The sequence below is a fragment of the Scyliorhinus torazame genome, chromosome 14 (genome assembly GCF_047496885.1).
Source record: "Scyliorhinus torazame isolate Kashiwa2021f chromosome 14, sScyTor2.1, whole genome shotgun sequence".
Lineage (NCBI taxonomy): Eukaryota > Metazoa > Chordata > Chondrichthyes > Carcharhiniformes > Scyliorhinidae > Scyliorhinus > Scyliorhinus torazame.
In genome coordinates, this window is record NC_092720.1 from 128087413 (window position 1) to 128111606 (window position 24194).

The following is a 24194-nucleotide window of genomic DNA, read 5'->3' on the forward strand; positions in this document are numbered from 1 at the left end:
TTTGTGTGGGGTGGGGGTGTGCGCTGATTGTGGATTATTGGGCCAGCATGAGTTGTAGATTTGAAACATTTTTGACGTGTTTCCCTTTTTTGATGCGTTGTAGATCCAAAGACGTGTTGAAGCTCAGAAAATTCGCTTTGCTGAGGACCCTGTGCAGGGCGAAATCAGAAGCTGACGAGAAGAAAACGTGTATGAGTATTCGCTGACAACCCAGTCTCACTGACACTTTACTGAACAATCATCGCCGTTCAATACTTTTTCACATAACTGCCGCCATCCAGCCCTTGGTCAATTTCCCCCCCATGTCTGGTCAATGCAACCTTCTCCCCCACAGCAGCTTCAGGATATGTCCTGGACTCGAGCTCTGGTCCATTTACCACAGCTTGGGGAAAGCTGCTCTACAGCCCTTGGCAACTCAGACAGCTCAGATTTTAAAATGCTCTAAATATTGGGGATTGCCACGCTTTGAAGTGACTAGTTAAATTAGAATTCCTTTCATGAAGTGCATGAATTTCCCAGTCTTTTGGTGAGCACAGAGTGGTTTCCTGTGGAACCTCAGCAGCCTCACGTCAAGATGTGAGGAAGGGATTTTCAGTAAAGACTAAAAGCGAAGCCTTATATTCATATAGCACCTTCCACCACCCCAGGGCACCCCAAAGCCCTATACAGACAGTATCAGAAGCTCCCGGGTTCATAGAATCATAGGATTTACAGGCAGAAGGAGGCCATTCGGTCCATCGAGTCCGCACCAGCTCTTAGAAGAGCACCCTACCCAAGCTCACGCCTCCACCCTATCCCCGTAACCCAGTAAGCCCAACTCGCCTTTTTTTTGGACACTAAGGGGCAATTTATCATGGCCAATCCACCTATACCTGCACATCTTTGGACTGTGGGGAGGAAACCGGAGCACCCGGAGGAAACCCACGCACACACGGGGAGGAGAACGTGCAGACACCCGCACAGACAACGGCAGGAATTGTTGGCCACAGAAGGAGCATTCATAACGCGGTTTCAACGGGCTGATAATCAGCTCTGCAATTCTTCCCCGCACTAAAGGGGGAAAAAAATATGGGTGCGAAGATATGGTTTTAAAACAAACTTGGTGCCTCTCGTTGCAAAGCAATAGCTCGATGCTTCAGCTGCTGTGGGAATTTGTTCAGCCACCTTTGAAGATTTTGCACAAACACAAACAGAACTCTCTCTTCTTGCATCCCCTTAGAAGTTGCACCATTTAGATGTTATTGTCTCCCCTCGTACTTGATATCATCAAAAATACCACCTCACGCACTTTCCTGCATTCGATTTATTTGCCCATTCCACCAGTCTGCCTATGTCCCTCTTGAAGCCCATCGCTACCTTCCTCAGGCCAGATAACCCAATTTCAGTCATGTGAGTTAGCTGCAAGATAAACATTGGCCAGCACCCTGGTGAATACTTGCTCGCTCTTCCCGAATAGTGCCACGGAATTTCTACATCCTTCTGAGAGAACAGATGGATTTCTCATCTGAAAGATGTCGCCTCTGATAGTGCAGCACCCCCCCCCCCCCCCCCCCCCCCCCCCCACCCCCCCCCCAGCCCCCGCCTGTACTGGAGTGTCAGCCTAGATTTCCGTTATGCTCAATTTTGAAGCTGGGGGGTGGGGATCGGGTTGAGCAAGGGGGGGGGGGGGTGCTGGATTTAACCCATGCCCTTTTTAAAGACATCTCACTGTACCAGGGTTGGCAGTGTACAGTAGCTGTATGAACTAGACCTTTGACATAAGTCTTAACAGCGACTTTATCCATGAGATGATTCCCAGATGCCCACACTCCTGGCAGGGGCTATAGGTTTGGCAGTGGGATCATGGCACTCCCTTAGGTGCAGCTGTCCTCTGCAAAGTGGGCTCCCTTTGAGCGCCTTCATAGTGCTGTGTCTGTTCTTCCAACGTCCTCCGATTCTTCAGGTCTGTGCTAAATCTAAGCTCTGCTCTTTCTGAAGGACCACCTGACACGAATGGCCAAGATGGACATGGAGAATGAGAGGCGGCAGAGGGAGGACTACTTCAAAAAGCAGCAGAAACCAAATACAGAGTTCCTCGATGACCTTGACATGGTGGACAATATCTTTGCCTTTTTGCCCACTGTGCTGGCCGACCAGGAAGACCATGGTCCTCGGGGTTTCGAGGTAATGTTGGCCATTTGGAGAATTGAAGCCAGGATATGCCCAGCGATCCTGAGCTGCGTGTAACAGGATTAGTCCGAGGGCAATGTGGGTCAAAGAGACAGGGCACCATTTTAACAAAGGTGTGTTTTCCTACCCGACGTTATAATTAAACCCGGCAGATTTTACAATCCATTCACTTGGAATCTTCACCTTATCACTGGGAACACTTTCATGATCACGCCTGTCGTCACTAAGATACCCATCTACATTTCTGGGATTAGACACAGAAAATGCTGGATTATACAGCAGGTCTGTAGAAGGGTCATATGGACTCGAAAGGTTACCTCTGTTTCTCTCGCCACAGATGCTGCCAGACCTGCTGAGATTTTCCAGCATTTTCTGTTTTTATTTCAGGTTTCCAGCATCTGCAGTACTCTAGTTCTATTTTGCTGTCATCGCTGGGATGCCGTCTGTATCACTGGGAACATTGTGGGCAGATGGGAAGGTGGAGCTGGTGGCCTAGTGGTATTGTCGATGGACTGGTGATCCAGAAAACCCAGGGTAATACTCTGGTTCGAATCCCACCGTGGCACATAGCCCCCCACACACACAGACCCTCACATAGCCCCCCACACACAGAGACCCTCACATAGCCCCCCACACACAGAGACTCCCACATAGCCCCCCACACAGAGACTCCCCACATAGCCCCACACACACAGACCCTCACATAGCCCCCCACACACAGAGACCCTCACATAGCCCCCCACACACACAGACCCTCACATAGCCCCCCATACACAGAGACTCCCACATAGCCGCCCCAACACACACACAGACCCCCACATAGCCCCCCCCCACATAGCCCCCCACACAGAGACTCCCCACATAGCCCCCCACACACAGAGACCCCCACATAGCCCCCCCACAAACAGAGACTCCCCACATAGCCCCCCCACACACAGAGACCCCCACATAGCTCCCCCACACACAGAGACCCCCACATAGACTCCCCATGCACAGAGACTCCCACATAGCCGCCACAACACATACAGAGACCCCCACATAGCCCCCCACACAGAGACTCCCCACATAGCCCCCCACACAGAGACTCCCCACATAGCCGCCCACAAACAGAGACTCCCCACATAGCCCCCCCACAAACAGAGACTCCCCACATAGCCCCGCCCACACACAGCGACCCCCACATAGCCCCCACACACAGAGGACCCCCACATAGCCCCCCCACACACAGAAACCCCCACATAGCCCCCCCACACACACAGACCCCCACATAGGCCCCACACACAGAGACTCCCCACGTATCCCCCCCCACACACAGAGACTCCCAACATAGCCCCCCACACACAGAGACCCCCACATAGCCCCCCCCACACACAGAGACCCCCACATAGCCCCCCACACACAGAGACCCCCACATAGCCCCCCCACACAGAGACTCCCCACATAGACCCCCACAAACAGAGACCCCCATACAGCCCCCCCACACACAGAGACTCCCCACATAGCCCCCCCCCACAAACAGAGACCCCCACCGAGCCCCCACACACAGACTCCCCACATAGACCAACACGTAGCCCCCCCACACACAGAGACTCCCCACATAGACCACCACATAGCCCCCCCACACACACAGACTCCCCACGTATTCCCCCCCCCCCACACACAGAGACACCCAACATAGCCCCCCACACACACAGACCCCCACATAGCCCCACACACAGCGACTCCCCACATAGGCCCCCAACACACAGAGACCCCCACATAGCCACCCCACACACAGAGACCCCCACATAGCGGGCCAGGCCACTGTGGGGGCACCCCCCGGGGCCAGATCGCCCCGCGCCCCCACCAGGACCCCAGAGCCCGCCCGCGCCACCCTGTCCCGCTGGTAAGGTAGGTGGTTTAATCTACGCCGGCGCGATAGGCATTTTAGCGGCGGGACTTCAGTCCATCCGGGCCGGAGAATCGCGGGGCGGGGCGGGGGGGGGGGGGGCGCCAACCGGCACGGCATGATTCCCGCCCCCGCTGAATCTCTGGTGCCGGAGAATTCGGCAACGGGCGGGGCGGGATTCACGCCAGCCCCCGGCGATTCTCCGACCCGGCGGTGGGGTTCGGAGAATTTCGCCCACTGTCTATAACACTGGGATCTCTGTATCACTGGGAACACTGTCTGTATCACTGGGATCTCTGTATCACTGGGAACACTGTCTGTATGACTGGGAACACTGTCTGTATGACTGGGATCTCTGTATCAATGGGAACACTGTCTGTATGACTGGGATCTCTGTATCACTGGGAACACTGTCTGTATGACTGGGATCTCTGTATCACTGGGAACACTGTCTGTATGACTGGGATCTCTGTATCACTGGGAACACTGTCTGTATCACTGGGATCTCTGTATCAACGGTAACACTGTCTGTATCACTGGGATCTCTGTATCACTGGGAACACTGTCTGTATGACTGGGATCTCTGTATCACTGGGAACACTGTCTGTATGACTGGGATCTCTGTATCACTGGGAACACTGTCTGTATGACTGGGATCTCTGTATCAATGGGAACACTGTCTGTATCACTGGGATCTCTGTATCAATGGGAACACTGTCTGTATGACTGGGATCTCTGTATCACTGGGAACACTGTCTGTATGACTGGGATCTCTGTATCAATGGGAACACTGTCTGTATGACTGGGATCTCTGTATCACTGGGAACACTGTCTGTATGACTGGGATCTCTGTATCAATGGGAACACTGTCTGTATCACTGGGATCTCTGTATCAATGGGAACACTGTCTGTATGACTGGGATCTCTGTATCACTGGGAACACTGTCTGTATGACTGGGATCTCTGTATCAATGGAAACACTGTCTGTATGACTGGGATCTCTGTATCACTGGGAACACTGTCTGTATCACTGGGATCTCTGTGTCACTGGGAACACTGTCTGTATGACTGGGATCTCTGTATCACTGGGAACACTGTCTGTATCACTGGGATCTCTGTATCACTGGGAACACTGTCTATATCACTGGGATCTCTGTATCACTGGGAACACTGTCTGTATGACTGGGATCTCTGTATCTCTGGGAACACTGTCTGTATGACTGGGATCTCTGTATCAATGGGAACACTGTCTGTATGACTGGGATCTCTGTATCACTGGGAACACTGTCTGTATCACTGGGATCTCTGTATCACTGGGAACACTGTCTATATCACTGGGATCTCTGTATCACTGGGAACACTGTATGACTGGGATCTCTGTATCAATGGGAACACTGTCTGTATGACTGGGATCTCTGTATCACTGGGAACACTGTCTGTATGACTGGGATCTCTGTATCACTGGGAAAACTGTCTGTATGACTGGGATCTCTGTATCACTGGGAACACTGTCTGTATGACTGGGATCTCTGTATCACTGGGAACACTGTCTGTATGACTGGGATCTCTGTATCACTGGGAACACTGTCTGTATCACTGGGATCTCTGTATCACTGGGAACACTGTCTGTATGACTGGGATCTCTGTATCACTGGGAACACTGTCTGTATGACTGGGATCTCTGTATCACTGGGAACACTGTCTGTATGACTGGGATCTCTGTATCACTGGGAACACTGTGTGTATGACTGGGATCTCTGTATCACTGGGAACACTGTCTGTATGACTGGGATCTCTGTATCACTGGGAACACTGTCTGTATGACTGGGATCTCTGTATCACTGGGAACACTGTCTGTATGACTGGGATCTCTGTATCACTGGGAACACTGTGTGTATGACTGGGATCTCTGTATCACTGGGGACACTGTCTGTATCACTGGGATCTCTGTATCACTGGGAACACTGTCTGTATGACTGGGATCTCTGTATCAATGGGAACACTGTCTGTATCACTGGGATCTCTGTATCGCTGGGAACACTGTCTGTATGACTGGGATCTCGGTATCAATGCAAACACTGTCTGTATGACTGGGATCTCTGTATCACTGGGGACACTGTCTGTATCACTGGGATCTCTGTATCAATGGGAACACTGTCTGTATGACTGGGATCTCTGTATCACTGGGAACACTGTCTGTATCACTGGGATCTCTGTATCACTGGGAACACTGTCTGTATCACTGGGGTCTCTGTATCACTGGGAACACTGTCTGTATCACTGGGAACACTGTCTGTATCACTGGGATCTCTGTATCACTGGGAACACTGTCTGTATGACTGGGATCCCTGTATCACTGGGAACACTGTCCGTATGACTGGGATCTCTGTATCACTGGCAATACTCTCTGTATGACTGGGATCTCTGTATCACTGGCAATACTGTCTGTATCACTGGGATCTCTGTATCACTGGGAACACTGTCTGTTTGACTGGGATCTCTGTATCACTGGCAATACTGTCTGTATCACTGGGATCTCTGTATCAATGGGAACACTGTCTGTATGACTGAGATCCCTGTATCAATGGGAACACTGTCTGTATCACTGGGATCTCTGTATCACTGGGAACACTGTCTGTATCACTGGGATCTCTGTATCAATGGGAACACTGTCTGTATGACTGGGATCTCTGTATCACTGGGAACACTGTCTGTATGACTGGGATCCCTGTATCAATGGGAACACTGTCTGTATGACTGGGATCCCTGTATCAATGGGAACACTGTCTGTATGACTGGGATCTCTGTATCAATGGGAACACTGTCTGTATGACTGGGATCTCTGTATCACTGGGAACACTGTCTGTATGACTGGGATCTCTGTATCACTGGCAATACTCTCTGTATGACTGGGATCTCTGTATCACTGGCAATACTGTCTGTATCACTGGGATCTCTGTATCACTGGGAACACTGTCTGTTTGACTGGGATCTCTGTATCACTGGCAATACTGTCTGTATCACTGGGATCTCTGTATCAATGGGAACACTGTCTGTATGACTGAGATCCCTGTATCAATGGGAACACTGTCTGTATCACTGGGATCTCTGTATCACTGGGAACACTGTCTGTATCACTGGGATCTCTGTATCAATGGGAACACTGTCTGTATGACTGGGATCTCTGTATCACTGGGAACACTGTCTGTATGACTGGGATCCCTGTATCAATGGGAACACTGTCTGTATGACTGGGATCCCTGTATCAATGGGAACACTGTCTGTATGACTGGGATCTCTGTATCAATGGGAACACTGTCTGTATGACTGGGATCTCTGTATCACTGGGAACACTGTCTGTATGACTGGGATCTCTGTATCACTGGGAACACTGTCTGTATCACTGGGATCTCTGTATCAATGGGAACACTGTCTGTATGACTGGGATCTCTGTATCACTGGGAACACTGTCTGTATGACTGGGATCTCTGTATCGCTGGGAACACTGTCTGTATGACTGGGATCTCTGTATCAATGCGAACACTGTCTGTATGACTGGGATCTCTGTATCACTGGGGACACTGTCTGTATCACTGGGATCTCTGTATCAATGGGAACACTGTCTGTATGACTGGGATCGCTGTATCACTGGGAACACTGTCTGTATGACTGGGATCTCTGTATCACTGGGATCTCTGTATCACTGGGAACACTGTCTGTATGACTGGGATCTCTGTATCACTGGGAACACTGACTGTTTGACTGGGATCTCTGTATCACTGGCAATACTGTCTGTATCACTGGGATCTCTGTATCAATGGGAACACTGTCTGTATCACTGGGATCTCTGTATCAATGGGAACACTGTCTGTATGACTGGGATCTCTGTATGACTGGGATCTCTGTATCACTGGGAACACTGTCTGTATCACTGGGATCTCTGTATCACTGGGAACACTGTCTGTATGACTGGGATCTCTGTATCACTGGGAACACTGTCTGTATGACTGGCATCTCTGTATCAATGGGAACACTGTCTATATCACTGGGATCTCTGTATCAATGGGAACACTGTCTATATCACTGGGATCTCTGTATCAATGGGAACACTGTCTGTATCACTGGGATATCTGTATCACTGGGAACACTGTCTGTATGACTGGGATCTCTGTATCACTGGGAACACTGTCTGTATCACTGGGATCTCTGTATCGCTGGGAACACTGTCTGTATGACTGGGATCTCTGTATCACTGGGAACACTGTCTGTATCACTGGCATCTCTGTATCAATGGGAACACTGTCTGTATGACTGGGATCTCTGTATCACTGGGAACACTGTCTGTATGACTGGCATCTCTGTATCAATGGGAACACTGTCTGTATGACTGGGATCTCTGTATCACTGGGAACACTGTCTGTATGACTGGCATCTCTGTATCAATGGGAACACTGTCTGTATGACTGGGATCCCTGTATCACTGGGAACACTGTCTGTATGACTGGGATCTCTGTATCACTGGCAATACTGTCTGTATCACTGGGATCTCTGTCTCAATGGGAACACTGTCTGTATGACTGGGATCTCTGTATCACTGGGAACACTGTCTATATCACTGGGATCTCTGTATCAATGGGAACACTGTCTGTATGACTGGGATCTCTGTATCACTGGGAACACTGTCTGTATCACTGGGATCTCTGTATCAATGGGAACACTGTCTGTATGACTGGGATCTCTGTATCACTGGGAACACTGTCTGTATTACTGGGATCTCTGTATCACTGGGAACACTGTCTGTATGACTGGGATCTCTGTATCACTGGGAACACTGTCTGTATGACTGGCATCTCTGTATCAATGGGAACACTGTCTAAATCACTGGGATCTCTGTATCAATGGGAACACTGTCTATATCACTGGGATCTCTGTATCAATGGGAACACTGTCTGCATCACTGGGATATCTGTATCACTGGGAACACTGTCTGTATGACTGGGATCTCTGTATCACTGGGAACACTGTCTGTATGACTGGCATCTCTGTATCAATGGGAACACTGTCTGTATGACTGGGATCCCTGTATCACTGGGAACACTGTCTGTATGACTGGGATTTCTGTATCACTGGCAATACTGTCTGTATCACTGGGATCTCTGTATCAATGGGAACACTGTCTGTATGACTGGGATCTCTGTATCACTGGGAACACTGTCTGTATCACTGGGATCTCTGTATCAATGGGAACACTGTCTGTATGACTGGGATCTCTGTATCACTGGGAACACTGTCTGTATCACTGGGATCTCTGTTTCACTGGGAACACTGTCTGTATGACTGGGATCTCTGTATCACTGGGAACACTGTCTGTGTGACTGGGATCTCTGTATCACTGGCAATACTGTCTGTATGACTGGGATCTCTGTATCACTGGGAACACTGTCTGTATGACTGGGATCCCTGTATCACTGGGAACACTGTCTGTATGACTGGGATCTCTGTATCACTGGCAATACTGTCTGTATGACTGGGATCTCTGTATCACTGGGAACACTGTCTGTATGACTGGGATCTCTGTTTCACTGGGAACACTGTGTGTATGACTGGGATCTCTGTATCACTGGGAGCACTGTCTGTATCACTGGGATCTCTGTATCACTGGTAACACTGTCTGTATCACTGGGATCTCTGTATCACTGGGAACACTGTCTGTACGACTGGGATCTCTGTATCAATGGGAACACTGTCTGTATGACTGGGATCTCTGTATCCCTGGGAACACTGTCTGTATCACTGGGATCTCTGTATCACTGGGAACACTGTCTGTATGACTGGGATCTCTGTATCACTGGGAACACTGTCTGTATGACTGTGATCTCTGTATCACTGGCAATACTGTCTGTATCACTGGGATCTCTGTATCAATGGAACACTGTCTGTATGACTGGGATCTCTGTATCACTGGGAACACTGTCTGTATCACTGGGATCTCTGTATCACTGGGAACACTGTCTGTATGACTGGGATCTCTGTATCACTGGGAACACTGTCTGTATGACTGGCATCTCTGTATCAATGGGAACACTGTCTATATCACTGGGATCTCTGTATCAATGGGAACACTGTCTATATCACTGGCATCTCTGTATCAATGGGAACACTGTCTGTATCACTGGGATATCTGTATCACTGGGAACACTGTCTGTATGACTGGGATCTCTGTATCACTGGGAACACTGTCTGTATCACTGGGATCTCTGTATCGCTGGGAACACTGTCTGTATGACTGGGATCTCTGTATCACTGGGAACACTGTCTGTATCACTGGCATCTCTGTATCAATGGGAACACTGTCTGTATGACTGGGATCTCTGTATCACTGGGAACACTGTCTGTATGACTGGCATCTCTGTATCAATGGGAACACTGTCTATATCACTGGGATCTCTGTATCAATGGGAACACTGTCTATATCACTGGGATCTCTGTATCAATGGGAACACTGTCTGTATCACTGGGATATCTGTATCACAAGGAACACTGTCTGTATGACTGGGATCTCTGTGTCACTGGCAATACTGTCTGTATCACTGGGATCTCTGTATCAATGGGAACACTGTCTGTATGACTGGGATCTCTGTATCACTGGGAACACTGTCTATATCACTGGGATCTCTGTATCAATGGGAACACTGTCTGTATGACTGGGATCTCTGTATCACTGGGAACACTGTCTGTATGACTGGGATCTCTGTATCACTGGGAACACTGTCTGTATGACTGGGATCTCTGTATCACTGGGAACACTGTCTGTATGACTGGCATCTCTGTATCAATGGGAACACTGTCTATATCACTGGGATCTCTGTATCAGTGGGAACACTGTCTATATCACTGGGATCTCTGTATCAATGGGAACACTGTCTGTATCACTGGGATATCTGTATCACTGGGAACACTGTCTGTATGACTGGGATCTCTGTATCACTGGGAACACTGTCTGTATGACTGGCATCTCTGTATCAATGGGAACACTGTCTGCATGACTTGGATCTCTGTATCACTGGGAACACTGTCTGTATGACTGGCATCTCTGTATCAATGGGAACACTGTCTGTATGACTGGGATCTCTGTATCACTGGGAACACTGTCTGTATGACTGGGATTTCTGTATCACTGGCAATACTGTCTGTATCACTGGGATCTCTGTATCAATGGGAACACTGTCTGTATGACTGGGATCTCTGTATCACTGGGAACACTGTCTATATCACTGGGATCTCTGTATCAATGGGAACACTGTCTGTATGACTGGGATCTCTGTATCACTGGGAACACTGTCTGTATCACTGGGATCTCTGTTTCACTGGGAACACTGTCTGTATGACTGGGATCTCTGTATCACTGGGAACACTGTCTCTATGACTGGGATCTCTGTATCACTGGCAATACTGTCTGTATGACTGGGATCTCTGTATCACTGGGAACACTGTCTGTATGACTGGGATCCCTGTATCACTGGGAACACTGTCTGTATGACTGGGATCTCTGTATCACTGGCAATACTGTCTGTATGACTGGGATCTCTGTATCACTGGGAACACTGTGTGTATGACTGGGATCTCTGTATCACTGGGAACACTGTGTGTATGACTGGGATCTCTGTATCACTGGGAGCACTGTCTGTATCACTGGGATCTCTGTATCACTGGTAACACTGTCTGTATGACTGGGATCTCTGTATCAATGGGAACACTGTCTGTATCACTGGGATCTCTGTATCACTGGGAACACTGTCTGTACGACTGGGATCTCTGTATCAATGGGAACACTGTCTGTATGACTGGGATCTCTGTATCACTGGGAACACTGTCTGTATCACTGGGATCTCTGTATCACTGGGAACACTGTCTGTATGACTGGGATCTCTGTATCACTGGGAACACTGTCTGTATGACTGGGATCTCTGTATCAATGGGAACACTGTCTGTATGACTGGGATCTCTGTATCACTGGGAACACTGTCTGTATGATTGGGATCTCTGTATCAATGGGAACACTGTCTGTATGACTGGGATCCCTGTAACACTGGGAACACTGTCTGTATGACTTGGATCTCTGTATCACTGGGAACACTGTCTGTATCACTGGGATCTCTGTATCACTGGGAACACTGTCTATATCACTGGGATATCTGTATCACTGGGAACACTGTCTGTATGACTGGGATCTCTGTATCACTGGGAACACTGTCTGTATCACTGGGATCTCTGTATCAATGGGAACACTGTCTGTATCACTGGGATCTCTGTATCACTGGGAACACTGTCTGTATCACTGGGATCTCTGTATCAATGGGAACACTGTCTGTATGAGTGGGATCTCTGTATCACTGGGAACACTGTCTGTATGACTGGGATCTCTGTATCAATGGGAACACTGTCTGTATGACTGGGATCTCTGTATCACTGGGAACACTGTCTGTATGACTGGGATCTCTGTATCACTGGGAACACTGTCTGTATGACTGGGATCTCTGTATCACTGGGAACACTGTCTGTATGACTGGGATCTCTGTATCAATGGGAACACTGTCTTTATGACTGGGATCTCTGTATCACTGGGAACACTGTCTGTATGACTGGGATCTCTGTATCAATGGGAACACTGTCTGTATGACTGGGATCTCTGTATCACTGGGAACACTGTCTGTATCACTGGGATCTCTGTATCAATGGGAACACTGTCTGTATGACTGGGATCTCTGTATCACTGGGAACACTGTCTGTATGACTGGGTTCTCTGTATCAATGGGAACACTGTCTGTATGACTGGGATCTCTGTATCACTGGGAACACTGTCTGTATGACTGGGATCTCTGTATCAATGGGAACACTGTCTGTATGACTGGGCTCTGTTTCTGTTGCTCATGCTCTGCACTTCTTTTCAGGACTTGGAAGTGAAACAGGAGAAATTGGAGGAGTTTGAATTGGACGATATCTCTCTTTCATCTGGGTCTGAGGAAGAGGACGATCTTGCCCAATACACCTTTCCAAAATATGCTGCTACTTATTTCCAGGGGTCCTCGACACACACTCATATTCAACAAGCTCTTCGTCACCCGCTGCTCTTTCATGAAGATGATGTTGATGTTCTAGTAAGTGAATTCCTCCCATGTGGAAGAGAAATTGGCTCATTGGCTTCAGGGTGACTGCATTCATAAAATAGACTATTTTCCTCAATGCAGTCAGTTAAAACACAGGTCAGTGCACAGGACTCATGCGGCTGTGTACTTTTAACAAAGAGAGTATTTGTGTTAAGGAGATCGTCACGAGAGACATCCAGACTGAATGCATATTATTTGCATTTAAAATTCTACATTGACAACAAATAGTATTTGTAGTAGTGCGAAGTATCACTCAGGAGCCTTCTCGTATAACAAAGAGCTTTACTGGAAACAGCAATGAGATCTAACTATATCTAACTGGGCGGCACGGTAACACAGTGGTTAGCACTGTTGCTGCACAGCTCCAACGTCCCAGGTTCGATTCCCGGCTTGGATCACTGTCTGTGCGGAATCTGCACGTTCTCCCTGCATGGGTTTCCTCCAGGTGCTCCGGTTTCCTCCCACAAGTTCCGAAAGACGTGCTTGTTAGGTAATTTGGACATTCTGAATTCTCCCTCAGTGTACCCGAACAGGCGCCGGAAAGTGGCGACTGGGGATTTTCACAGTAAATTCATTGCAGTGTTAATGTAAGCCTACTTGTGACAATCAAGATTATTATTATTATATACAGGCACAAAGAAATATCATACAGATCTTTACTCCTTGATTTCTGGGTCCATACTGCCTGGTCCCCTGCTCCCAGGGCCGTGTGCTTTTTCCCCATTGGTCGTGTTCACGTGCTCCTGCGTGATAGGTCCCAAGCGGGTCACATAGCCTGTGAAAGATCGCGGGGTGGTACAGTACAGCCCTTCGCAAAGTCAGTCTGTCAGAGGACTTCTTAGGCTTGGTGAAATGCCTCAGTTCCCCAACTGGATCCTCCACCAGTGAGGCAGTGTCTTCGTCAAATGCAGGAGGTTGCTTTGGGGTCTTGACAGGTTCGTTGGTGTTGCACCCCTCTCCAAACCCTTCAGCCGTAATGGGAGGGGCCTCCTCAACCCTTGCTTCAGGCTCCACCAAAGGGGTGCTGGTAGTGCCCACCGGAACCACCTGTTCAGTCATTGGAACCTCTCTGTTCCTTATGTCTACATGCTTCCACACTCGTCTCCCTTGTACGTCCATCAGATATAAGTCAGGACCAGATTTTGCCACAATTTTCCCAGGTATCCTCGATGGACCAGGTGCAAAGTTCCTCACAAAAATTATATCTGTTGTCATTCACTGAGTCGTGATACTTTTGGGCGGCTTGCGTCGCCTCCACCCTCCCCACCAAGTTGGGGAACACCAGGTCTAACTGAGTACGAAGCCGACAACCCATCAGTAGCTCTGCTGGTGTGACCCCAGTAGTGATGTGAGGGGTGGTATTGTACGAGAGGAGGAATTTGAGGCACTGCGGCCGATTTGGTTGTTTTTTATCATTGCAGGTTTAAACGTTTGCACTGCTCTTTCTGCCAGGACATTCAAGGCCGGGTGATAAGGAGCTGCACGAGTGTGCTGGATGCCATTAGTCTGAACAAAATGTTGGAACTCCTAGCCTGTAAAATCTCTGCCATTGTCAGAAACCAACACCTCTGGAAAGCCGTGAATGGCGTAAATGTGTCTCAAGGCTTCGATGGTGGCTGCTGAGGTTCTTGTTCCCATTTCCTGGGCGTCCAGCCACTTGGCGTGGGCATCCACCAGTATCAACAACATTCTTTCCGAGGACAGCATGGTGGCACAGTGGTTAGCTCTGCTGCCTCACGGCACCGAGGTCCCAGGTTCGATCCCGGCTCTGGGTCACTATCCGTGTGGAGTTTGCACATCCTCCCCGTATTTGCGTGGGTTTCGCCCCCAAAACCCAACAGATGTGCAGGTTAGGTGGATTAGCCACGCTAAGTTGCCCCTTAATTGGAAAAAAATAATTTGGTACTCTAAATTTATATTTTTAAAAAAGAACATTCTTCCTGGGAAGGGGCCAGCGAAATCAATGTGTAACCTTGTGCACTCTCATGGATGCAGATGAGCCGCAGGCGCATGATTGACAGAAGTCACACTGACAAACAGGTTCTCAATATCTCTGTCAGTACTCAGCCACCATTTGTGGCTCCTGGTCAACATTTTCATCTTAGTCTGCCCAGGGTACACACTGTGCAGCGCCTGCAGCAGTGACTCTCTTGCTGGGGGTGGTACCATCACCCAGGAACCTGATCTGACTTGTCGTGGAACCATCCAATTAGAACCATGTAATTGACGTTCGAGAGGAATGTCTCGTGTTGAGTCCAGTTCCTGATTCAGGCTGAAGAAACCGGCAGGGTATCCAGAAAATCTAACCCGAGGACAATCTCTTGTGGCACGGGCAGCAGTGCCAGAGGGAACGAGAGCCTACTCAGAGCATCAGCATTGGACATCTGTGTCCCCGGTCAATGTTGGAAATAAGCCACCAATAGCGAGGCCCACCTTGACACCCCTGCAAAAGCAATAGGTGGAATTGGTTTATCCTCGCGGAGTAGCACTGGTAGTGGCTTGTGGTTAAACAGAGGCCATACACATACTGATTGAATTTTTAAACACCGTATTTCACAGCTAGGCCCTTTTTTACAATTTGTGCATTCTTTCGTTCTGCGTTGGTCAGTGTTTGGGAGGAAAGATCATGGGCCTGTCAGTGCCATCCTCCATCTTGTGGGTCAGAACCGCTCCTATCCTGGGATGAGGTCCTACAAGCTGAATTCAGGGAGTTAGGAGTTAAACTAAGAAGCAGGACCTCAAAGGTAGTAATCTCAGGATTGCCACCAGTGCCACAAGCTACTCAGAGTAGGAATGTTAGGATAGATAGGATGAATGCGTGGCTTGAGAGATGGTGCAAGAGGGAGGAATGCAAATTCCTGGGGCATTGGAACTGGTTTCTGGGGGAGGTAGGACCAGTACAAACGAGACGGTCTGCACCTGGGCAGGACTGGATCCGATGTCCTAGGGGAGTGTTTGCTAGTGCTGTTGGGGAGGGTTTAAACTAATGTGGCAGGGGGATGGGAACCGATGCAGGAAGTCGGAGGGAAGTATAACGGGGCCAGAAACAAAAAGCAGGAAGGTGGAAAGTGTAAGGCAGAGAAGCCATAGTCAAAAATCAAAAAGGGCCAGAGTACAGGGTACAGTGACTGAGGAGAGTGTGAAAAGGGAGGTGGCGTATGCAGGATTGAGGGTGTTGTACCTAAATGCGTGCAGTATACGGAACAAGGTAAATGAGCTTATTGCGCACATTTAAATTGGCCGGTACGATGTTGTGGACATCAGAGAGATGTGGCTGCAAGGGGATCAGGGCTGGGATCTAAATATCCAAGGATATATGTCCTATCGAAAGGACAGGCAGATGGGCAAAGGGGGCGGGGTTGCATTGTTAGTAAGGAATGAAGTTAAATCGATCGCAAGGAGCGATATAGGGTCAGAAGGCATAGAATCTCTGTGGGTAGAGTTGAGGAATCGCAAAGGTAAAATGACCCTGATGTGAGTTATGTACAGGCCCCCGAGCAGTAGTCAGGATGTGGGGCAGACAATAAATCAGGAGATAGAAAAGGCATGTAAAAAAGGCAATATTACAATAATCATGGGGGACCTCAATATGCAGGTGGATTGGGAAAATCAGGTTGGTAGTGGATCCCAAGAAAAGGAATTTGTGGAATGTCTAAGAGATGTTTTTTTGGTGCAGCTTGTGACAGAGCCTACTAGGGAACAGACAGTTCTGGATTTGGTGATGTCTAATGAGGCAGATTTGATTAGGGAACTTAAGGTGAAGGAACCCTTAGGGAGCAGTGACCACAATATGATAGAATTTACCCTGCAGTTTGAGAGGGAGAAGCTGCAATCAGATGTATTACAATTAAATAAGGGTAACTACAAAGACATGAGGGAGAAGTTGGCCAGAGTTGATTGGAAAAGGTGCCTAGCAGGGAAGACAGTGGAACAGCAATGGCAGGAGCTTTTGGAGGTTATTTGGGAGGCACAACAGAAATTCATCCCAAGGAGGAGGAAACATGCTAATGGGAGGACAAGGCATCCATGGCTGATGAGGGAAGTTAAGGACAGCATAAAGGCTAAAGAAAAAGCATACAAAGTGGCGAGTATTAGTGGGAAGCCAGAGGATTGGGAAGCCTTTAAAAGCGAGCAGAGGACAACTAAAAAAGCAATAAGGGGGGAGAAGATGAAGTATGAGTGCAAGCTAGCTAGTAATATAAAGGAAGATAGGAAGAGTTTTTTTCAATATATAAAAGGTAAGAGAGAGGCAAAAATAAACATTGGACCATTGGAAAATGTGGCTGGAGAAGTACTAATAGGAAACAAAGAAATGGCAGACGAACTGAATAGTTACTTGACATCAGTCTTCACGGTGGAAGACACCAGTGGGATGCCAGAGCTCCAGGAGAACCAGGGGGCAGAGGTGAGTGCAGTGACCATTACTAAGGAGAAGGTTCTGGGGAAACTGAAAAGTCTTAAGGTGGATAAGTCACCTGGACCGGATGGACTACACCCCAGGGTTCTAAAAAAGATAGCTGAGGAAATTGTGGAGGCATTGGTGATGATCTTTCAGGAATCACTGGAGGTAGGAAGGGTTCCAGAGGACTGGAAATTGGCTAATGTAACACTACTGTTTAAGAAGGGAGGGAGGCAGAAGGCGAGAAATTACATGCCGGTTAGCGTGATTTTGGTCAGTGGTAAGATTTTAGAATGTTATTAAAGATGAGGCTGCGAAGTACTTGGAAGTGCATGGTAAAATAGGACTGAGTCTGCACTGCTTTGTCAAAGGGAGGTCGTGTCTGACAAATCTGTTAGAGTTCTTTGAGGAGGTAACAAGGGAGTTAGACAAAGGAGAACCAGTGGACGTGATTTATTTAGATTTCCAGAAGGCCTTTGGAATTTCCTAGAGTCTTCGTTCAGTTAAATTTGTAAAGAAGCATGACTTAAGTCAAACTTTGTTTATGTGAAGCCCCTTGCCTACTTTGCATAGAGGCCGTCCATCCAAGGGATAGGATACTTGTCAAGTTGGGCTGTTTGGTTTATGGTGAGTTTATAATCACTGCAGGTTCTGACACAACAGTCAGGTTTTAAGACAGGGTTAATAATGACCTTGGCCATTCAGAGGACTGTACTGGTTTTATGGTACCTAGTTCTTCCAAGCATGTCAGCTTGGCTTCAACCTCCTGGTGTAGAGCCTATGGGACGGGCCTAGCTCTGAAAAATCTTGGTGTGGATTTGGGGTTCACATAAACTTTTGCCTTTATCCTTGCATTCGGCCAAGCTCGTTTTGAAACACATCTTCGTACTTGCAGAGGACATCTTCAAAAATTCCATTGATAGCCTGAAAATTTCTAACCTGTTTTAACTTTATCTGACGCAGCCAATCTCATTCCATGCGATTCGGCCCTTGTCCTTCCACTGTAATCATGGGTAATTGGGCCGACTTGTTGATCTGACACCAGTATTGTTGTGGTACCTAAAATCGCTAGGGTTTTCCTTCTATACGTTGCCAACTTAGTAGTCGGGTTACTTAGACTCAGAGATTACATAGAGTCATACATTGACAATAGGAGGCCATTCGGCCCATCAGGCCTGTGCCGCCATTCATTATGATCATGGCTGATCATCAAGTTCAATATCCTGATCCTGCCTTCCCCCCATATCCCTTTAGCCCCAAGAGCTATATGTAATTCCTTATTGAAATTACACAACGTTTTAGCCTCAACTACTTTCTGTGGTAGTGAATTCCACAGATTCACCAGTCTTTGGGTGAAGAATTTGCTCCTCACCTCAGTCCTAAAAGGTTAGCACAGGGCTAAATCGCTGGCTTTCAAAGCAGACCAAGGCAGGCCAGCAGCACGGTTCAATTCCTGTACCAGCCTCCCCGAACAGGTGCTGGAATGTGGCGACTAGGGGCTTTTCACAGTAACTTCATTTGAAGCCTACTTGTGACAATAAGCGATATTCATTTCATTTCATTTTCATTTCATTTACCTCTTATCCTCAACTATGACCCTTTGTTCTGGACTGCCCCACCATCAGGAACATTCTTTCTGAATCTACCCTATCTAATTCTGTTAGAATTTTATAAGTTTCTATGAGATCCCTCTTCTAAACTCCAATGAATATAATCCTAACGGACTTAGTCTCCTCACATGACAGTCCAGCCATCCCAGGAATCAGCCTGGTAAACCTTCGCTGCTCTCCCTCCACAGTGAGAACATCCTTCCTCAGATAAAGGCACTGAAAATGCACACAGTACCCCAGGTATAGCCTCACCAATGCCCTATACAATTACTGTAAAACATCCATATTCCTTTTCTCATATCCTCTTGCTATGACTGGGCCATTCCCAGAAGGTATTTGTAGGTTTGTTCACCCTTATGTTGACCTCCATGCTCAATGATGGCCTGTTGACCATAATGATTATTTCTATGGGAGCTGTCTTGCTTATTTTAACCATTCCTCTTTGGGGCTTTTCTCTACTTTATGCAGTGGAGTCGTGGCATGTTTCTGTTTTAAACTGGGTGTGCCCTGTCTGGCGCAGCAACGTGCCTGAATGTGGCCCTTCCTGTTACGCTTGAAGCAGACAAAATCTCGGCATTGGCACATCTCTTGGGCGTGGTCTCCACCGCATCTGTAACACATCAGAATCCTGAGCTCCCGGCCCACTTGTCTTCCTTGCTTCTGTCCACATTCCTGTTCCTGGGATCTCTGTTCAGCCTGTCGCTCGGGGTGCTCAACTAATGGCCGTTCCACTCCAAAGCCCTTCTCAGCACATATGGTGGCTTGAGCTCTTTCTATCACTTTATCCAGGGATATTTTTGTTTTGGCTAGCAATTTCTTTGGCCATTGATATTGTTGATGCCACATACCAGGCGGTGAGGCAGCATGTTGCTTGGCATCGAACCAAATTCATGGTATTCAGCCATTTTGTGAAGCCTGGCTACAAAAGTCAAAATTGCTCCCCCCCCCCCCCCCCCCCCACACACACACACACACATTAAATGTATATCACAGCAGTATAATGGAGGGCCTGGGGTTGAAATGCTCTTTCACAAGTGTCAACTGCTGGCCAAACGATTTGTGTCTGGGGCACAAGTTTCTAATCAGGTTGTAGGTCTGAGGCCCACAAACCATTAACAAAATGACCTTCTGCTTATCTTCCCCCGTGACCTAATTGGCAGAACCACTTGAGGGATCCAGCCCCCTGGTTGAACAGATCGAGTTTCCCTACTATTTCACACTATCATAGGCTGGAATAAACTCACTGTTTATTCCGCCAACCTCGCCTTTTCTGTTCCTTAACTTACTCTCGTCACCAATGTAATAGTGGGAGGTATCACTGAGGAGTCTTCTTATATAACAAAGAGACTTATTGAAACAACCATGAGGTTTGACTATAGACAGGCACAGAGGTATATCGTACAGGCCTTTACTCCTTGACCCCGGGGTCCACACTACCCGGGCCCCTGTGCCCAGGGCTCTGCACTTTTACCCCATTGGTCGAGTTTCGCCCGCTCCTGCGTGGTAGGTCCAAAATAAGTCACATGACCAGTGAAAGATCTCCCCTGAAAGGGGCCAGGCTACCACAATATTAATAAAATCAATCCTTTTAAAAAAACTTTTTCCAATTAAGGGGCTATTTAGCGTGGACAATCCAGGCCAGGAAGCAAGGAAGAAAAGTGGGTCGGGAGCCCAGGAATTCTGATGTGATACAGATGGGGGGAGACCACACCAAAGAAGTGTACCATTGTAGAGACTTTGTTCGCTTCAAGTGTAACAGGAAGGGCCACATTCAGGCACGTTGCTGCGCCAGACAGGGCACACCCAGTTTAAAACAAAAACATACCATGACTCCACTGCACAAAGTAGAGAAAAGCCCCGAAGAGGAATCTGCACATCTTTGGATTGTAGGGGTGAGACCCACGCAGACACGGGGAGAATGTGCAAACTCCACATGGACAGTGACCCAGGGCCAGGATTGAACCTGAGGCGCTCTGAGGCAATAGTGCTAACCACTGCACCACCATGCCGATCCAATAAAATCAGGAAAGGGACAGATTTTGGGCCCTGTGAGCCGATTCATTGGGCAATGGTAAAGTCCAAGTGTTTATTGACCTGTCGAGCAGAATTGTTGAAATCATTCCTAAGATTTTATCAATTAATTGATGTGACAGGGATCTTTGATTCCCAGTGTATGTGTTCTTATTAATATGCAATCTTTATTTTTCTCAGGCTTCCATGGCAATCTGGAATATTATTCTGCGGTTCATGGGTGATCTACAAGAGCCCAGGACGTTTGCTCAGGCCTCTGAGAGGCGCAACAAATCCCTTGGCAAGATGTCCAAGGTTCGCTTGGCCACTCATCAGGCTGTGAATGAGGTCCAATTAACTCTTTAAATGCTGACACACTGCTGCCTGCTGTTGTATGGAGTTTGTACACAAGGGACATGCCTAATCCTTGAATCAGACTATCACCCACATTCCTATTCTGTTTTGTTTAACAACGCTGCCACTTATCTTGGTTTGAATGTTGCCTGACCTAATCTAGAATTATATTCTAGTGTAGGCCGCATTGTTTCTTTAATTTATTCTTATTTGGGACATGGATGTCACTGCAAGGCCCACATTTGTTGCTCATTCCTAGCTGCCCTTGAACTGAGTATTAGGCCATTTCAGAGGGCAGGTAAGAGAGCATTGCTGGGGATCGAGAGTCACATGTAGGCCAAACCAGGTAAGGATAGCAGATTTCCTTCCCTGAAGGGCATTGGTGAATCAGGTGGAGTTTTTTTTAAAAGACAATCGATGATAGTTTCGAGGTCACCATTATTGAGACTAGCTTAATAATTCCAGAATTTATGAATACATTTTTAAAATTCCACAAGTTGCTGTGATGGGATTTGAACCCCTGCCCCCTCCCCTCCCTGTGTTCAAAGATTACTTCACTGTGTGAATCGCTTTGAGACCCTTAATGATGGGTGGTGGCCCTATGTTTATAACTGCCAGTTATTCCTTATTGCTTGCCTTTTAAGGGGCTGTTTAGCACACTGGGCTAAATCGCTGGCTTTGATAGCAGACCAGCAGCACGGTTCAATTCCTGCACCAGCCTCCCCGAACAGACGCCGGAATGTGGCGACGAGGGGCTTTTCACAGTAACTTCATTTGAAGCCTACTTGTGACAATAAGCAATTTTCTTTTCTTTTCTTTCTTTCTTGGCGCAACAGTAGCTTAGCATTGTGCAGTCACCTTTACAGAGGGGTTATCGCATACGAACATGCAAATAAGAAGCAGGAGTAGGCCATTCGGCCCCTCAAACCTTCTGCGCCATTTAGTACAATCATCACTGATCTGATGGTAACATCTGCATCCCGCCTACCCGTGGTAACCTTTCACGCCAAGAATCTATCTCATTCTGCTTTTAAAATATTCAAAGTCTCTGCTTCAATCATCATTGAAGGAAGAGAATTCCAAAGGCTCACAATCCTCAGAGAAAAAAATTCTCCTCATCTCCATTTTAGGTGGTCGACCCCTTATTTTTAAACAGTGACCCCTAGTTTGAGATTCCCCCACATGAAGAAACATCCTCTCTACATCCACCCCACCAATATGCCTCAGGATCTTGTATGTTTTAATCAAGTTGCTTCTTACTGTTCTAAACTTCAGCAGATACAAGTCTAGTATCCTCAACATTTCCTCATGAGACAACACATCCATTCCAGGTATTAGTCTCGTGAACATTCTCTGAAATGTTTCTAACTCATTTATATCTTTCCTTAAATGAGGTGACCATTACTGTACACATTGGGTGGGATTCTCGGCCGCATTCGCCCGGCGACCGGAGAAGCCCACCCGAGATCAATGGATTTTTCCATCTCGGGGCAGAAGAATCCAACCCAGTATTCCAGATGTGGTCTCGCTGGTGTCCTGTATAACTGAAGCATAATCTCCCTACATTTGTAATTAATTTGCCTCACAATAAATGATAACATTTTATTAGCTTTCCTGATCACTTACTGTACTTGTATGATAGCCTTTTGTGTTTCATGGACAAAGTCACCCAGATCCTTCTGCATCTCAGACCTCATGCAAACTCTCACAATTTAAATAAAAAGCTTTTATTTTATTCTTCCTGCCAAGATGGACACATTTGCCCACATTATACTCCATTTAAAAAATATATATTTTTTACTCTCCTTTTTCACATTTTCTCCCAAATTTACACCCAACAATAAATAATAATCAGTAGCAAATGTAATATCAATCCCCATATCAATAACAACGATCGCATCTTCCCACCAAACTCCCAAACATTAGCCCGCATGTTAACATAATCAAATGACAAAGAAGAATCCACATTATACCCCATTTGGCAGATCTTTTCCCACTCACTTAACCTGTAACTTCCTCATAACTTCCTGGTTCCCCAGTGTCGGATTTGAGGGTTACCCTCTAGTAAGTTCCCATGTAAGTGTTTACTCGGTAATTGTCCAGAAGGTCTAATTTCCCCTGGGCAATTGCGCTGGGCTGGGAACCATCCGACAGAAGTGATTTAAAGCACAATCTTCAGGTGGTCCTGCCAGTTTTACCCTGGTAGTTACTTTGAAGGAGTTAAAAGGAAAAAATACACTTCTAACTTCAGAGTAACTATTAAAAAAACCCAGATGGAGCCCCACACGGGACAAGCCCACACCCCCAACCCCAGCACAATGGACACCACCTCTCCCCCCCCCCCCCCCTCCCATTTCAACTCTGCCCCTTCCCCCCTGCCAGGGGAGGCAGATCTCCCCTGCCTCTCTTGACTCCGCACCTCCAGGTCTCTCCCACCGTTCTACCTCCCTCAGGTCTCTGCCCGCTGTTCCGACTCCCCACACCCTGAGTCTGAACTCCCCACTTACCTTTCAAACGGGCCTATATCGTTTTGTAGCTTCCGTATGTCTTCTTCACACCTTACATTCCTACCTATCTTCTGTCATCAGAAAATTTGG

The 24194-nt window shown here is 47.6% G+C and overlaps 2 protein-coding genes across 3 annotated transcripts in view; both read left to right on the forward strand.

The window, feature by feature from the left end:
* The window catches only part of LOC140390031 (unconventional myosin-VIIa-like), a 251412-nt gene extending 251227 nt beyond the window's left edge, over positions 1 to 185 (forward strand). Inside the window, exon 21 of the mRNA XM_072474875.1 lies at positions 104 to 185. Coding sequence (XP_072330976.1) covers positions 104 to 175 — 72 coding nt within the window. The 3' untranslated portion in view covers positions 176 to 185. The remainder of the gene's footprint in view (positions 1 to 103) is intronic.
* Positions 186 to 1983: 1798 nt separating this feature from the next.
* LOC140390030 (unconventional myosin-VIIa-like) overlaps positions 1984 to 24194 on the forward strand; it is a 172919-nt gene continuing 150708 nt past the window's right edge. Inside the window, exons 1-3 of one of the 2 annotated variants that reach the window (XM_072474873.1) lie at positions 1984 to 2163; positions 13009 to 13215; positions 21445 to 21591. In XM_072474873.1, coding sequence (XP_072330974.1) covers positions 1993 to 2163; positions 13009 to 13215; positions 21445 to 21591 — 525 coding nt within the window. In that variant the 5' untranslated portion in view covers positions 1984 to 1992. The remainder of the gene's footprint in view (positions 2164 to 13008; positions 13216 to 21444; positions 21592 to 24194) is intronic. The other variant, XM_072474874.1, reaches the window with a different exon arrangement.